Genomic DNA, 17,191 nt, shown 5'->3' with positions numbered 1-17,191 from the left:
GACTCACCAGCATTGCTCATGTTGCCATGCTCTTCCTGCCACTGTGATTGATAGGGGCAGAATTAGCCCCATTAACAGAACCCAGCTCTTTGAGAATGTACAGTGACACCTGTTCCACAGGGTTCCAGATTCTACCAGTCTTTATGTGACCCAATCTCCCAGATCCCCTTAAATGTCTCAGACTCTTCCCACTCTAAGGCCTTTAGTCCATACTATTTTGTGTGCACTGACAGGTTCCTTGTCACTATTGTCCAGTGATAGTTTTAAGTCCTAAGTTTAAGTTCTGCCTCTTTAACTTGACTTTATGTTTTGGGAAAGCAGGGATCTGCTGTTTCTAATGTGTCTTTTGGATATAACATCCTTCTAGAAATTTAACAGGTAATCAATGTATATGTAATGACTTGTCTCTCATATAAGCTGGAAAATTCAACCTAAGATCCAAGTTTTGTTTTCCACCTCTTCCCCTCCTTCCCAGATAGTTTCCTCTGGTTGGCTGTGGGTTATCTCATTTTCCATTGGCTTTAAAAAGGGAGACAATAAACATTAGCTAAGTACCTTCCCTGAAGAAGAAATCAGACTAGGGGTTTATACTTTGTCCTCAATCAATTCTCAGCCCTGAAAAGCAAATTCTCAAGCTGTCCATAAAACAATTTTGTGTGGCTCTTCCTTAGTCACCCTTCCTAGGGGGCAGGAACTCAATATTTTTCTCTGGAACCATTGGGCCATGAAATCCCATCACTGGAACTGCAATGCCAAGTTAGGTGTCTGAGTACAGGAACTTACAAGACCTTAGAACGCCTGCCTGAACAACTCTAACAAATTCCCACTTATCCTTCAAAACCAAAATCAGAATTAAACTGACATTTCATCTATGCTACTGTACCAGACTCTTTGTTTACTACTTATTGCATGCCTATTATCTGACTAGAGGCCCGATGCATGAAATTGGTGCAAGAGTAAGCCTTCGCAGGCCAGGCTTCAGCCAGAAGGTCGTCTGAACGGTCGTTCCGCTGTTTAGCCATTTGGTCGATTTGCATATTATGCTTTTATTATTACAGATTATTATAGATAAGCTAAAAAGAGCATTTTGATGGTTTTTATAAGGTTGCTAAAAAGCAGCCATTTTAGCTCAAGGGATATTGACACTCTGTATTTTTGAGATACATACATATCTATAAATCAATATATGTGTAGATATCTATATATATATGTATCTGTTTATAGATCTAAAAATATAATCTGTAGCTATTGATTAAATATTATGCTTATCATATTCACACATCTAAGTTTAACAGGAAACACACAGACCTTCATTATATTAATGGATTCTTAGACAACCCTTGCTTCTGTATTTTGCTTCCCTCTTTCATTTCTGTTAAATGGATAGTTCAATACTAAATGGAGAGCAAATGCCTTAATGGGCACATGTAAAGATAGTGCCCTCTGGTGGATAGTGGTGAAGATGACACCTTTCTCTCCAAAACCATATTTATTTTTTTGGTTTTGTTCTTCCCAAAATGTATCTTCAGTTGGTTTTACATTTCAAAGTTTAGGATTACTGTCAGAGTGTGCATACATATTGTGATGTAGGAATAAAGAAATGTCCTTATCATCTAAACAGGAAGCCTGCCCATTCCACCATTATCTCAGGCCCCATTAATAAACTTTGGTGGCTCTGTAGGCCCCTATTAATATTTATTATTTTACTTGAAAGATACATGTTGTGAGACATAATATTTCTAGGCATTAATTTACTACAAGAATGAGCTCATCCATATCTAATAGGACCTCAAAAGTCCTCGGAAATGCAACAGCTCTGTCCACTTGTAGCTTTGGTATCTCTTCAATGTTTACCTTTGTAGAGTGAAAATACCTCAAAATATTAGTATGTGGGCTTTGCTTTTCTCTCCTTGTATAAAATATCCCTTAATTAGTGAAAGCTATTGCCTCAAGATGAGGTCTGATTATAACAGCACAAAAGTATCATTTTTTTTAGGTTAAAAAATCCAAAATATGCTCTAAATATCAAAAAGAGGAGGCCTGAGTGAAGTAGGAAACAGAGTTTTGTATATCACTAGGAAAGGATATAGCAGATTTCCTACCACCCCAATTGCAGGTCACTAGAGGAGGTTCAACTAGGCTACAGGAAGGGGGAGCTGCAAGGCTGGGCAAGGCTTGGAAAGATACCCAAGATTGTGGGGAGAAACCCAAGGAGATGAGACCAGAGGGGCCAACCAGGAACACAGCAGAACCTAAAGGGGAAATTGCTGAGTTCCAGTGGTCACCTGGATCCAGAAGCAGCACAGCAGCTGAATGAAGGGCCAGAATTCCACAGGCCCAGAAGCCTGGAGAAATCTGGACTACCTGCTGGGGCGGGGCCAGGAGGGCTGGCCGGGGAATCCTCCATTAAGAGACAACAGGGAGCCTTCATTGCTGGAGAATCCCAGGACGCTATCAGAAGTCCGAGTGGGGACTGATGCTCCCGTTTTAAAGCTGCAACCTTAGAACAATATTTGGTGGGTGGGTTTCCTTCACAGGGGAGGCTCTGCAGATGGTTGGGAACTTTAGGAATACCTGACAGATGCTCCATCTCCTGGGCGCAGCAGGGAGAGAAGCAGCATGGTGACACAGAGACACTGTTTTCCCAAGTCCCCAATAATTTACCTCTACTCTTCAGAATTCCAACCCTCCTTGACACCCAGCTATGGCATTATGTGGCATAGCAAAATGACTAGCCACCTTAAGCCACTTTCTTTGAATTTTAGATTATCATCTATAAACCGATCTGACAGGGTAGCTGTAGGAGTAAAAAGAAAAGGGTGTGAAATAAACAAGCCACTGAATTGTACTATACATGAAAACCAGGAAGGAGTGGGTCTACTACTTGGAAATTGATTGAGGTATGTACAGAGCAATGGACTGGTATACCCAGATAGAAGATCTTACAGAACACACTCAGGAAGAGAGAGACAGAACTTCTGGAAGCAGATGATCCCTCTGAGCCTCACTCATGTGGGGTGTCACTCTGTTCTACTAGACTCTGAGGAGGACATTGCCCCACGGTATCACATAGGTCCAAACTCACCAAAATATATACATGAAGTATGTACGATTTTTTTTGTATATTAAGTATACCTCAATAAAGCTGAAAAAAAAGATCTGACTTTCCTTTTGACAAATTATAAAGTAATCAAAACAAAGAACTCAGTAACAGTTCTAATGGTTCTATATATTCAAAATGGCAGTTCCAACTCAGTATGAGTATTGAAGAGATCCATAAAGAGGACGGATGTGGAGGTGGTTATTATGAGAGGTAAACTATTATGATGTAATACAGTATGTGAATTATGATGATGTACTAAATATGACTAGCTGGTATTCTATGTGGTGGGTGAAGGGTATTTATCGAGACCCAAAGGCAAGATGTAGTATATTATTTTTCCATTCTCCTGGAGGGGAGTGGAGAGTGCAGAGAGGAGCAGGGTGAGCAACTGCCTTGGCTGGAGTTGAAGAGAGTGAGGAGAGGTAGGGGAAATACTCGGGGAGCTGGGAGTGAAGGTCATAGTCACATGCCTAACACCTTTCCTCTGCACACGGCTCAGCAAATGAGACTGAGAGAAGCCAGAAGGGCTCGGGGGCGGGGCGGCGGGGGTGGGGGCTGCCCGTCCTAGCAGAGTCTCCTGCATCAGGTGGAACCTCTGAAGGAAGGGCACCTGGTCCTCCTCTCTGACAGCTCCACTTCCCTCAGTTTCTCCACCAGGTGCTCCAGAAGGTGCAGGTGACAGGAACCATTCTGGGCCCGCCCTGGTTCAGACATCAACCAACGTAACAATACCACCAAAACGAGAAGCCGTAGATCCAGGTCATCAAAATGGCAAGGAAAGCCACATGCCAGCAGAAGAAGGTGGTGACAAATATAATGTCGTTTTTGTCATCGTCCATCCACTTATGGCCTGAGATGGGTTTGTACAGCATAAAGCCTATCTGCATCAGCCAAGAGCCTAGCATCATATACAAAAAGGCCTTCATCACCCAGAGCTGCAGCACGTTGGGAGCCCAGAATTCTGCAATGACCACGAGCGTCAGCAGGAAGATGACCTGGATGAGCAGCATGTGCGACTGCAGCTCCACGCCTTCTGAGTCCTGTATGTGAGACACCATCAGGGACAGAAGCAGAAACATGCCCAGAACCTGGGCACTTTGCTCCAGAGCAGCGCACCTCTGGGGCAGCAGGTTCTGGCTCACCACATCTACACACCCGCTCAGAAAGAAGGTCATATACAGAGTGAGATGCTGCCACTGCTTGCGGTACAAAAAGTTCCTCTGATGATATATCTTGCTGATGAATACGAACTGTCCAGGAATGCTATGCAGCTCTTGGGCCACTAAAATGCAGGCGCTCAGTATCTTCACCAAGCCGACATAGTATATTTGCTGCAGCCTGGCCCATCTGCCTTTGCTCCAGGGACAGCGTGGGAGATACTGAACGGGCCTGTTGCGTATCAAGGCCCTGAAAACGAGTCGTGCGTGATAAAGTCCGTAGAGGAAGAGGGACAGCCCTGGGTACAGATGACCCTCAAAGCCTCCCATGGAACTGAAGACAGGTCTGACCAACTGCAGAGGCGAGAGGGTCGGCAAGGGCCTCCTCAGGCTCTAGGATGTGAAGAGAGTTTCCTGAAGTCGACTTATATCCTCTCTCCAGCTCACTGCATCCACGTTCAGAAGGGAAATGGTTTTGGAGGAGACCCAAAGTTATGGCGGGGTGGGTGTCATGGTTTCTGTCTGGTCTTCCGCTCTGGTTCATTGATAACTAACCAACCATTGCCACATAATGATATAAGCATGTTCTCCAGCACAAAGCCTGGGCCTCTGCCCTTCTCAGAGACTATGCTATGGGTCCCCCTTGCTTCTCCTCCCCGTTGTCCTTGATGCCAATGCTACCTTCCTTACTTCTCTCCAAATTCACAGAACGTAAGGAAGAACTCAGAGGAAGCACGGAGAACACACAACGTAGAGAACATCCCTTGGAGTCCTCACATAGAACCTCATACAAACACTAAGTACAACTGTGTTTCCCTGGGTATAAATAGTCTTTAAGAGCCACAAGTAAACACACTTAGTGCCTGATTACTTGAGAACTGCCAGGAAAATGTTCACTCCTGAGAAGCCCAGGTTAAACATTGTATCTGGGTGTACCTATGGGATTTGCTTTTGAATCAGTGGATTTATTAAAATAGCTTACCCGCATCAATATGGATGAGTTTCATCCAATCTGTTGGGGGCCCACATAGAAGAAAAAGCAGAGGAAGAAGGAATTTGCCCCTTTTGCTTCCGGCCTGTCTACTGAGCTGGGACATAGGTCTTCTCCTGCCTTTGCACTGGGATTTGTACCACCAGCACCCCTGGTTCTCAGGTCTTTAGACTCAGACTGCAATGACACCAGCAGGTCTCTAGATAGAGACAGCAGATGGTGGGACTTCTCTGTCTCTGTAATCACACAAACCATCTCCTCATAATAGGTCTCCTTTACATAGATCTTTCGGTTCTATTTCTCTGCAGAACTCTAATACAAACATGGAACCTCAAAAATATAACTCTAAGTGAAAGAAGAATGTCAAAGCTCAAAAACACACAAAACTGAACGATGTGAACACATATGTGAAACTATAAACAAAGTTCAGGCAAATGGTGACCCCCAAGAGGGGAAGGATAGGGTAGATTTAAGAGGGACACACAAGACACTGAAAATAATGACAATGCTTTCCTGTTCTTACAGTTGGCAGTGAGCACAGGAGTGCTGATTGTATCCCTGTATGCATTCCATAACTGTTATTTTGTATCTATTGGATATTAAGTAGTTTTTTTAAGGAAATAAGAAGACAGTAGAAGTGCTGTGTGGGTGCGTGAGACCGTGTCTAACAAGTCCACTGTAGGGTGAGAAAGTGGAAAAGCAGCTGTTTGCAAAGGGGCTCTTCATATGCCAAAATGAGTTTTCTTTCGGACGTCAATACTTGTACGTATCATTCTACAACTGGCTTTTTTTCAACTCAGTCACAGAATGTGTTGGAGATAGAACCATTTTGCTATAGAGAGGTGCTTCTCATTCCTTTTAATGTCATATTCTTTATCTAGTTCTTTACCAATGAACATGTTGGTCTGATTCTTTTAAACAAACAACGCTGAACAAATATTCTTCTTTAGGGTAGGTAACCACAATTGACATTTCTGAATCACAGACTATTCCCTTTTGGGGGGTTTTAATAGATAGTGATGAATCTCCCTTCAAAGTGGTGGTACCAATTTTTACTCACCCCCACATCCTCAACAAGTTCTCTGGATTCCCAAAACCCACCCACTATCCTCATCCAGGCATCACCAACTCTGCATTGTTGCAACATCTCTTAACCGGGCTCCAGTCCTCACCTGTTCGTATCCACATTGCAGTCAAAAGAGTTGATTATGCCACTGGCTAACTTAAATCCCCCAGTGGCATCACACTGCTTTATGGGTAAAATCCATGTCATTAGAATAAGCTTGAAGGCGCCTTTTGCTTTAGCCTGACCTCATTCCTAGTCCCTTCCCACCTGTACCATCTCCAGGAATATTGGAAGTTTTTCTGGAATGTTCTTCCTATTCCACATTCTTTCTTTACCTGGGAAACTCCTTTTCCCTTCAAGGCTCTGCTCAAGCACTGCCTCCTCCCAAATGGGAAAGATCCTCTCTGTGCAACTTATACTCATCTCTATTGTTATACCTGACACACTGTTCCACCATTCTTTACTTACTGGGAAGTCTTTCAAGTTGGAGACCATATCCTGCATTCTTTGTCCCTTTAGAATCTAGCCCCATGCCTAGAGGTGTTCAATGAATGTTTGATAGATGAATGGATAAATTAATGAACTGTCAAATGAGCACATGGTCTCTATCCAAAAATGTTTTATAATTAGTTATGAAGATGGAACAGATACATACAAATGATGCAAGGCCACTAATGCTCGGAGCTAAAGCTATATGAGTGGAACAAATGATCACAGCTATGCAGTTAGAGGAGAATTTTATCTCTGACTTCTTCGTCCTTGGACACAGGAGATGCAGAATGAAAGGATGTGGATGACTTGGCATAATTTTAACTTCTCAGCCACAGGCACAGACCCCTTTGCATAAATCAGTGTTTCTCAACCCTTTTCTAGTTTTTGTCCCCACTAAGAAACTTTTTCAACATGTGTTCCCTTATCACCTTCCCTGCATGAAAACATTTTTTGACTTCATTGTTGACACTATTACAAATGTCCCCATGAAAATTTAATATCATAGCTATATTGTATATTTTATTTCCTATAGCCTTCTGGAACCATTGTAATACCTAAAATCACAATATTTTTACCCTGTTGGGGGCGATATTGCCCCCATTGAGGGCACTTGGTGTAAACCAAGGGCAGAGTGTGACCCCAGCACAGAGCTTGGTGAGGATGCAGCACAGAGCTTATCTGCAAACATTGTTTATCTTTCGGCAATAGGCAGAGTGGATTCATTGGTACAGGTAGACTAGATGGCCTCAAAGATTCTACCAAGTTCTGCATGTGTGTCCCCCAGAGATCTCATGTGGGGAAGTCCTGGCATTTAATTAGGATCCTAATTTAATTAGGAATTTAATTTAATTAGGAAACTCATATTCAATTAGAGAGAATTGAGTGAAAATTGCTCTTCTCTTCTCATTTCCAGCCAATAACAGGGGTGACAACTGTATCAGAAAAGGAAGTGTCATCTAAAAGGGTGAAATGAATGGATACATCTCTGGTTTGGGGACTGATATCCAAAAATAGATGGAATGCAGATCAGAATACTCTGCTTGCACAAATATGGCAGAAGCAAGAGCTCCCCCTATTGTGCTGGAGGTATCACTGATGGGGCATCCACCTAGGTCCTGTGGAGGGAGCAGATGCCAGACTCACTAGCTGATGTTCCATGACCTACAAGAAAGACCTCTACCTTAGGCGACCCTCTTGGGACTCCTGTGGACACGTGGACACTCACTGGCTCACCACTAGGGGCAGGGCCTTGTAGGCACAAGTATGAACCTTGCCACTCATCATAATCACCTCAGGAGAGCTTTTTTAAAAAACGGAGTACCAAGTTTTCACCCTGACCCTAATGAATAAAGTCTCTGCATCTGGAATCATACATGTCTCCCACCCCTGGTGATTCCAATGTAGGCCAGCCATCCTTCAGCTGATGCTTGAAGCCACTGCACTAGACTAGGAAACACCACCCTGATCCTTAGGCTGCACCTGGACACCATCCTCCTGCCCTCACTGACCCACAGATTCACCCAGGAGTGTGGGGAGACATCTTTACCAAAGCAGAACTCAGCAATATTTACCAAGAGAGGTTGGCTGGCATACATGCGGAGAAAGGGGGCAGGGAGGGAGGGGAGGCTAAGAGAGGGATGAATAGGGGAGGGAGAAGGTGGAGGGGAGAAGGAGAGATGAAGACTGAAAGAGAACATGGGGAACTCAACAGAAAGAAGGCAAAGATGGTAAAATCAGCTCAGCTCCTGAAATGGGAGAGGCAAGGAAAAGAAAGCAAAGGAGCTGGATAAGTAAAAAAAAAAAAAATCCTCCTTGTCCAGGTCCCAGGAGACATTGCCAATCAGTGATTAAAAAAATGAAACGTTTGATCTGTGTTTGAGACCTAGTTTGCCTAGTTTGCTAGGCGGATGATTCAAGATGAAGTGCTTATCTTCTCCAAGATTCATTCTCCTCATAGATAAACATGGAATTGTGGTATTCCATAAAATGTTGTATTTTAAAGCAGGTTACAAATATAAATTACTTTAAATTGATCATCTTAGGGCCTATTTGAAACTAAAGTCCAGAGAGAAGTGACTCACAGGATGTCACATGGCTGGTGGCTTAGTTGGGACACTGAGAGTCACAAGCTGGCTGTCCACAAGAGGCACAAGAAAACCCCAGCTCAGTCAGCATAAGACAGACATGTAAGTGGACCAAGGCTGTGAGCCCCCTTCTCAGCCAGCTCCCAGGCTGACGGAGAGCCCAGCTTCCTGGTGGGCCCACTGACTAGCTCTCAATCTGTCCCACTCTGCCCAATGCCTCAGTGTTACTGTCAAGAGAGGAAGCCAAATAAGAGGTCCGCAGAATTGGGGGACAAGGAGAGTCAGCATCAAATAAATGGAATACTTTCTGCAGAAGCATCCCCACCCTAAGAGATTCTAGGTGCCACACACACGCTGCCTGGCATGAAAATGCCCACTGGCATGTGTCCTCAAGACTAGATGCTGCTAGAAAGAGCTGCGAGCGAACCAGTTATGTTGAAGCTGGGCTTCCTGGTGGAAGGATGTGTTGGCTGAAGGAGGAGTGGCTGGTCAACATGGAGTCTGGAAACACAGACTTTATCTGTCTTTATCCCAGCGGTTCTCAACCTGTGGGTCGCGACCCCTTTGGCGGTCGAACGACCCTTTCACAGGGGTCGCCTAAGACCATCCTGCGTATCAGATATTTACATGACGATTCATAAGAGTAGCAACATTACAGTTATGAAGTAGCAACAACAATAATTTGATGGTTGGGTCACAACATGAGGAACTGTATTTAAAGGGCCAGAAGGTTGAGAACCACTGCTTTATCCAGTGCCATCCAAGGAGAAAGACTATTTGGGAGAAAATGAGCACTCTGTTACAGGAGTGAAATCTTTTTGGAACAGGGACAACTTCTCAAGCTTTTCCTTTATCTGCTTTATTTTCCCCACACGTTCATTTAGTCATCTGTGTTCAGAGTCAATGTTCTGAGCTAAATTATCCCTAGCTACTTTGATCCCAGCAAAAGGGGCGGGGGTGGGGCGCTGGTGGGGGAGCGTGGATGGTTGGTAGGGGTATCTCATTAGCAGACATGAGCAACTCAGTCACTGGAAAGACATGGCCTCTAACATTAGTGAATAAATTGTCCTTCTGTTTTAGGTATTAGTGCCAATCAGTCCTTCAGAACCTAAAGAGACTGATAAAATTGAGTTTCTGGATCTGTATCGCTGAGGTCTTGGTTCAACTCAGGATTTATCCTGCCTTCCTGTGACCCCCAAGTTCTGCACCACCTCACTTTCTGCCATCCCAGCCACAACAGTTTTCTAACACTGCCCAGATCACATATTCACATTTAAAGGAAACAACAGTAACTTAGCCACTTCAACAAATGTGTGTTAACCACCTATAATCAGCCAGACATTATGCTATAAGGTGGTGTTAAAAAGATGAATAAGACATGGCACCTGCTCTCAGGCAAGTCAAAAGCAGTACCGATGCTGGAGGGGTGAGTCCCTAGGGGAGAATCCGGCCCTGAGCCAAGAGTGTTCTTGGCTTCAAGCAGGAGAGAATTCAAGATGTGAGCCAGACAGACAAGAGGTTCAAGTGGAAGCCAGTTTCTAGAGCAGAGAGGACAAGCAAGAAAAGCCACTCCACCGACAGAGTGGCCGACTCTCCTTACAAGAGAAGGAAGAGACACCTTAACTGTCTCTACAGGCTGAGCTTTTATATCTGCCTGTAGTTTCTATGGAAGATTGCTGGTATGGGGAAATAGAGATTGGACAAAACGTTGGGATTAACTTTAACCTTTACAAGGTATATTTTCTGGTCTGTTTCCCTTTATGGTATGGGTAAATAAAAAGTATGGATGAGCATATATATATATATATATATATTTATATTTATTATTTCAGAGAGGAGGGAGAGGGAGAGAGAGATAGAAACATCAATGATGAGAGAGAATCATTGACAGGCTGCCTCCTGCACACCCCACACTGGGGATTGAGCCTGCAACCTGGGCATGTGCCCTGACTGGGAATCGAACCGTGACCTCCTGGTTCATAGGTCGATGCTCAATCACTGAGTCACTCCAGCTGAACTGTTAATCAATCTTTACAGGAATTGTCTTTGTTCCGGAAGCTCCCTGTGGTCTGCTTGCATCTCTAGTCAGCCCCGGGCAGCACATAGCAGGCCCCTACTTAACTCTGTTTGACTTTAATTCATTTATATAGTACTTATGCCCTTCTCCAATTATATTAATATTTTGCTATTCAAAGTGTGGCCCATAGGCCAGCAGTGTCAGCATCACTGGGAAGCTTGTTAGAAATACAGACTCCCAGGTCCCAGGCTAGACCAATTAAATCTAAATCTCTGTTTTACCAAGATCCCTAGGTGATTAGTATGCATTTAAAGTTTGGGAAACACAGATCTAACAGAAAAGACCCTACTAAAGCCATCTTGGATTAAATTTTATGATGATGAAATAGACCAAGTATGGTGGGAATATAGAGGAGCGTGTGGTTAATTCTGATGGAGGAGTAAATATTTTCACTGAAATTTAAATTGCACTGGCCAACAACCTGGGGATGGGGAGCAGATGAAAATAGGTAGGAGCATCTAGGTATGGACAATGGTGTGAACAAAGCTATGAATGTGGTGGGTGGTTGGGTGAGGGTGAGGGTAGGCCATGTGCAGAGCCAGCCTAGAGCAGACTGGAAAAGTCTTTCAAGAGCTCCCTGGGATGGACAGCGCCACTCAGCCCACAGGTGCTGTGCTCTCCTTTGCACTGACCTGGATGGTAGCCTTTCACCAGCCCTGCACACTAGATAGCGGTCAGTGGTTAGACAGGGAGAGGCCTCTTCCCCACACCTGGCCCTTCGTGACCCTTCAGGGATGATGTTTGCAGTCAACAAAGGATGCCGAGTCTCAGATCTCATGCCAGGCCACCTGGTCCCTGGCAGCGACTCTGCAGGATGACCTTGGTAGGAAGTGGATTCCCACAAATTCTCATGGATTCCCGCACATTCCCATGGATTCCCGGCAGCCCAACCTCTGGGGAGAGGTTGGCAGGGAAGGTGACTGTGAAGAAAGTAATGGCAAAAGGGAAAGGGGTTGAAGCAGGCGTCGGAGGCTGTGCTCCAGGCCTGGCCTGGTCTCCGGCTGCCTGACCATGAGGCAGCCTCTGGGCTCAGCTGGGAAATGAAGATGATGATGGACCAGATGGTACCCAGGTCCTTCCAGCCCCGAGAGCCTGGGATTCTGGCGGCTTCCGGTTTTGGAAAGGTCTGCCATTGTTCCCTTTTTCAAACGATTTAGAGTACATTCTCTTGGAACTCACTTTCAGTGGCAAAATGAAACATTTTTCTTGGGTCACAGTCTCCAACCAACTCACAAGGGCTCTTGGGTTGGATCGTCCATCAGAGTTACACTTGGGGGAAATACATATATATATATATATATATATATATATATATATATATATACACTATGAAATAGATATTAAATACCTACTATGCATTTTTCTTGACAACTGAGTTGGGCACCAACGAAGCAGAAGCTTGCATTCTGGCCAAAAATGTTCTCATATGTATTTGGAGAAACATGATACATATTAGTAAAGAAGAAAGCCCTATATAATTCTATAATAAAGTATCCTATAAATGATAATTGTTAACATTTCACGGTGCTAAACCCTTTATAGGAATGTCTCATTTATTCCACACAAATCTATCAGGTAATAAGTCATTTTGGATGTTTTTGGCTGCAAATAGAAAACTCTGATTCCACTGGCTTAAGCATTAGGACATTTATTCTCTAACTTAAGAACTCCAGAGGTAGTGCAGCCCCATCAACAACAAGGGAACCAACCACCAGTGGGGTCAGCCTGCTTCGGTCCCTGCAAACATGGCCAGTGCCCAGTTCAACCTCCTCTGATACACAAAGGCGGGGCGGTAACTAGCAAAACAAAAAACGGGGTCCTTTAGGGAGAAAGAAGAGGCAGGTGGCTATTCAGAAGGCAAGCAAAAATTTCCATTTTGCAGTTTAAAAAACGGATTTTTCCAGATTGTCAGTAACTTGTTCAAGGCTACACAACTTATGGGAGTTGGGATTCAAAGCACAGTCCATGTCCTGGGCACATTCCAAGTTAGGTCAAAGTCACCTACTCCCTATCGCCTCTGCTCCCTTCCTGAGCCCCCTCCCCAAGCTCGCTTAGGGTCAGAGACTCCTTTCCCTCCATATCTGTTATTTGCTTTCACACCTGCTCCAGGACATGGACTAGTCAGTGGTCGGCAAACTGAGGCTTGAGAGCCACATGCGGCTCTTTGGCTCCTTGAGTGTGACTCTTCCACAAAATACCGACTTGTGCGCATGGGCCACGAAGTTTCAATCGCACTGTACGTGCGCGCCCGCATGCATGTGGTATTTTGTGGAAGAGCCACACTCAAGGGGCCAAAGAGCCGCATGTGGCTCGAGAGCCGCAGTTTGCCGACCACTGGACTAGGTTTTTATTCATATTTTTATTTCTCTTTTCCCCCCATCCTCTAACACCATGCTTACTTGCTTTTACACTAAATCTCCATCTACTGGGCTCAATAGATTGGTGTTTCCTCCTTAGTATAAAGCATAACCTCTTTCTTTTGCCGTTTCCTCAGCCTCACTACTGCCCAGAACTCAGCTCCAATACCAGTTAGAAATTCAGAAGAAGGCTCAGACTTTGGGCCTTGACAGACCAAAGTTTCAGTTCTAGCTTTGCCACTTATGAGCCCACCGGTCAAATGACTGAACCTATCTAATCTTTGTCTCCCTTCCCATCAAATGAGGATATTCACCACGTAGGGTTATGGTGAGAATGGAATGTGATAGAGTTTAGCACAGCCTTCAATAGATGGAAGTTACTTTTTTAATTAATGAAATAATGTAATAAAAATGAAAACTCATGTTTTTAGTTTCCTGAGCTTTCTCTACATTATCTCCTCTGACCCTCAAAACAGCCGTGTTAGGTGAAGGAGGCTCCTTCCCTGTGACAGCTGGGGAAATTGAGTGTGAGTGAGGTAAAGAGCCTTGTTTAGATTCCTCTATGGTACATTCTTGGGGTGCTTTTCTTTAAGCATGTGTGTCAGCGGACCCTGCTTGTGTGGATCGTCCTTGGTATGGGTTGAATTGTGCCGTCCATTTATATGTTAAGTCCTAACCTCCAGCACCTCACAATGGGACCTTATTTGAAATAGGGGCATTAGAGTTGTAACTATCTACGTTAAGATGAGGCATACTGGAGTAGGGTAGATTTCTAATCCAATCTGACTCACATCCTTCTACAAAGAGGAAATCTGGGCAGACACAGGGAGAACAGCACTTGAAGATGCAGAGATTCGGTGATGCTTCTGGAAGCCAAGGAATGCCAAGGATTAACAGCCAACCGCCAGAAGCTTGGGGAGAGGCAATGGAACAGATTCCCTTACAGCCACAGAAGGAACCAACTCTACTGACCCCTGGATCTCAGACTCCTCACCTCCAAACCTGGGAGACAATACATTTCTGCTCAAGCCACTCAGAAAGAAGACAGGCATGCGAGAGAGTGCTTGCTGTTGATACGGCAACGATGTCCCTCTCCTCTAGCTCCAAGTGGGGGGTGACGCTCCATCTCTGGTGCTGCAGCCCCGGGGGGTAAAAGGGCTGCCCCAGCCTAGTCCCTGCTCACACCAGCAGGGGCTGCAGGAGGAGGCTGCTCTAAGCCACCACCCTCATTGTTACTCCGTGAGACCTCAGACACGTGCTCCTTGCATGGCCCTGGGACCTTGTCTCTCCATTCAATCCTATCAGACCCCTGCTGTCCCCTCTTTAGTCCTGCTCAGGGGAGTAATTGCATCAGATAAACCCTGAGTCTCATGCTTGTCTCAATCCCTGGGATTTCATCTAAGGCCCCTGGCTCTTTCACTTTCTAAACAAAGGGTCCATCCTGACCCCTTCTGCTGCAATAGTTTGTGTACCACCAGGCAGGGTCTGCATTTTCGGAACAAAAAGAAAGCTGTCCACCCTCCTGAGAGATAAGGAAGATCCAAGTTTCTGGAACAAAAGGCTTATTTGCCACCCTGGCAGTGTGATTAGGACAATACCTTTCATTCCTGGTCAGGCCCACCCCCCTCACAGGCCATGTTGAATTTCTATGGCTGCCTAAGTATAGCTGGCCCAGAATCTTTTCCACAGTGGAATTGGGCAAGCAAGGCCCTGACACCCATAGCTGGTGTCTCCATCATCCCAGCCAGCAGTTGGTAACCTAATAGAAAGCTATAGTTCTGAGTGCAGATAGAGCCCAAAGTCACTGGTTAACATTTTCATTGCCTACTCACCCCCTCCAGCTATGTACTTGCCCAACTGCTCTGTGTAAATAGCCCTAGGATCAAAAAGGATATTGAGTCATAATCTAATAATCAAAAGAATTCAGAAATGGCTGCAATCTCCTGTTAAGAGTTTTCCTTATAAACTGGAATACGTAACCAGATCAGGATTGCCAAAGAGTGGACTATACTCTGGGGTGTACTGCTGCTTCTCCCCCATAGTTCTCCAATTACCCAGAATTTATTGACTAGCCAGAACTGGATGGCATTTACAGAATGAATGGCAATAATAGACATTCTTCTTATGCAACAAACTCCGGAGCTATCACCCCCATTTGCCAGGTAAGTAATCAAGGTTCAGGGACTTGTCAAAGGTCACATAGCCAGGAGGTGAAAGATGGGAATTCAAACCCAGGTCCCGCTGGGCCAAAGCCTGGTGCTTGCTCTCTCGGACACACACTCACCACTCATCTCCCTGGGTAACCAGACTGGTCAGAATCTCAATACTATACGTGACCAGATGAATCACCCGAACTCTAAAATATCCAGCCGGGTGACTATTTTGCCACCCTGATTTGTGGAAATGAGAGAGGCATTGTTCAGGCTTATAGGCCTGAGATGGGAAAGCCTGCTCCTAATAGCCAGCTGAGAGAGCGGTGCCTGGATTTCTGCAGGAACAGTTTGTTTTCAAGCCAGCATCCAATGACCTCACTCAGGAGACCTCCCTTTGCCCTACCTCTCCTTAAGTTCCTAACGTGAGTTCCAATTTCCTATCAATCTTTATCCTCAGAATTTTATTCCCAGGATTGTCCTAACTCAGGGAAGAAACTGAAGGTTGAAGTATAACAACATGTGCTTCTCATTAGATTGTCTGGAGCACGAGTTATAACCTGCTCAACTTCAACGCTTGGAATAGAAACACAGCACATAGTCTGAAAAATACAATGAATGCTATATTCCCGTTATGTCCCTGATGGCTCAAGATCTCTGGCTCCCTACTGAATTATCAGACCCAAAATAAATGCCACAGTCTAGCACTCAAGGTCTTCTGTCAGTCTTGTCGCCAGCTGTCTCTATTCAAGCCTGGTTTGCTCCCCCAAAGGCTCTGGGGCCTGGCAGGCATGCTGCCCTCCACCAAACTCCTCCCCATCATGGTGCCTTGGCTCATGCCTGAAACATCCTCTCACCCCTATGCTCCTCCTCTAACGCCATCATTTAGGACTCAAAAGGCTCCTAGAAGCCCTTCCTGACCAGTCCCTATGCCTATAGCTCTTCCTGTTCGCATGTATTCAGAAGGCCAACATTTACTGAGCACAACCCAGGAGTCATCAAGTCCTTCTTCAGCCAACACTTATTGAGCCCTTTCTATGTGCTTGGCACTGTGCTAAGTGCTCTGCATACTACCCTATTGCTCTGCTTCCCTTTACTAGAAATCTCCAAAAAAAGTTGTTTATACTCATGTCTCAATTCCTGTCCTCTCATGGTCTTTTGAGCAAACTGAGGTGACCTCCATGTCAGCAATGCCCCTCCTCCAGATGGCCACCTTTGACCCCTCCTCTCCACCCTTAGGTTCCTTCACCCCTCCAGGGGTTCTTCTGGGGGAAGAACCTTAGAAGAAGCTCTGTCCTGCTGGCTTCCACAGGGTTCGTATGCAGACGCTGGAGACAACCACCACTGTCCTCTGTCATGGGCCCGCACCTCCCCACCATGGGGCCACCTCTCGCTCCTCTGCACCAGGCAGGTGTAGCCCCATGATAGCCTCTTGCCACTAGATTCTCAGGTGAGAGCGAGACACAGCCTCTCCATCCCTCCAGAGAACACATGTCCTGCTTTCCACCTAGCGCCCTTGAAGCCATCTCACTTGGATCTAGGTGAGGGGAGTGTACCTTCATGCCTCCCTCAAGCCAGTGGGGATGGAGAACAGAGAGCACACAGGGCACTGACACTTCTCTTCAAAGAAATCCCCAGTTTCCAATCTCTTGTCAACCTCAGCCTCTTCCATGGGCTAGAGCTGGGTGACGAACCAAGGCTGGCAGCACAACTC

The 17,191-nt window shown here is 45.3% G+C and overlaps 2 protein-coding genes across 2 annotated transcripts in view; both read right to left on the bottom strand.

The window, feature by feature from the left end:
* The window catches only part of RGSL1 (regulator of G protein signaling like 1), a 75,874-nt gene that overhangs the window by 45,552 nt on the left and 13,131 nt on the right, over window positions 1-17,191 (bottom strand). The window lies entirely within an intron of this gene.
* Window positions 3,817-4,590, bottom strand: LOC138996228 (transmembrane epididymal protein 1-like). Its single transcript, XM_070397210.1, has one exon. It carries the CDS (start codon window positions 4,588-4,590, stop codon window positions 3,817-3,819), a length of 774 nt encoding a protein of 257 aa, XP_070253311.1.

This window comes from Myotis yumanensis, unplaced genomic scaffold, assembly GCF_028538775.1.
Source record: "Myotis yumanensis isolate MYYU_CA2020_CCGP unplaced genomic scaffold, mMyoYum1.0.hap1 SCAF_17, whole genome shotgun sequence".
Classification (NCBI taxonomy): Eukaryota; Metazoa; Chordata; class Mammalia; order Chiroptera; family Vespertilionidae; genus Myotis; species Myotis yumanensis.
Note: the sequence above shows the minus strand (reverse complement) of the source record. Positions and strands in the feature narration are given on the sequence as shown.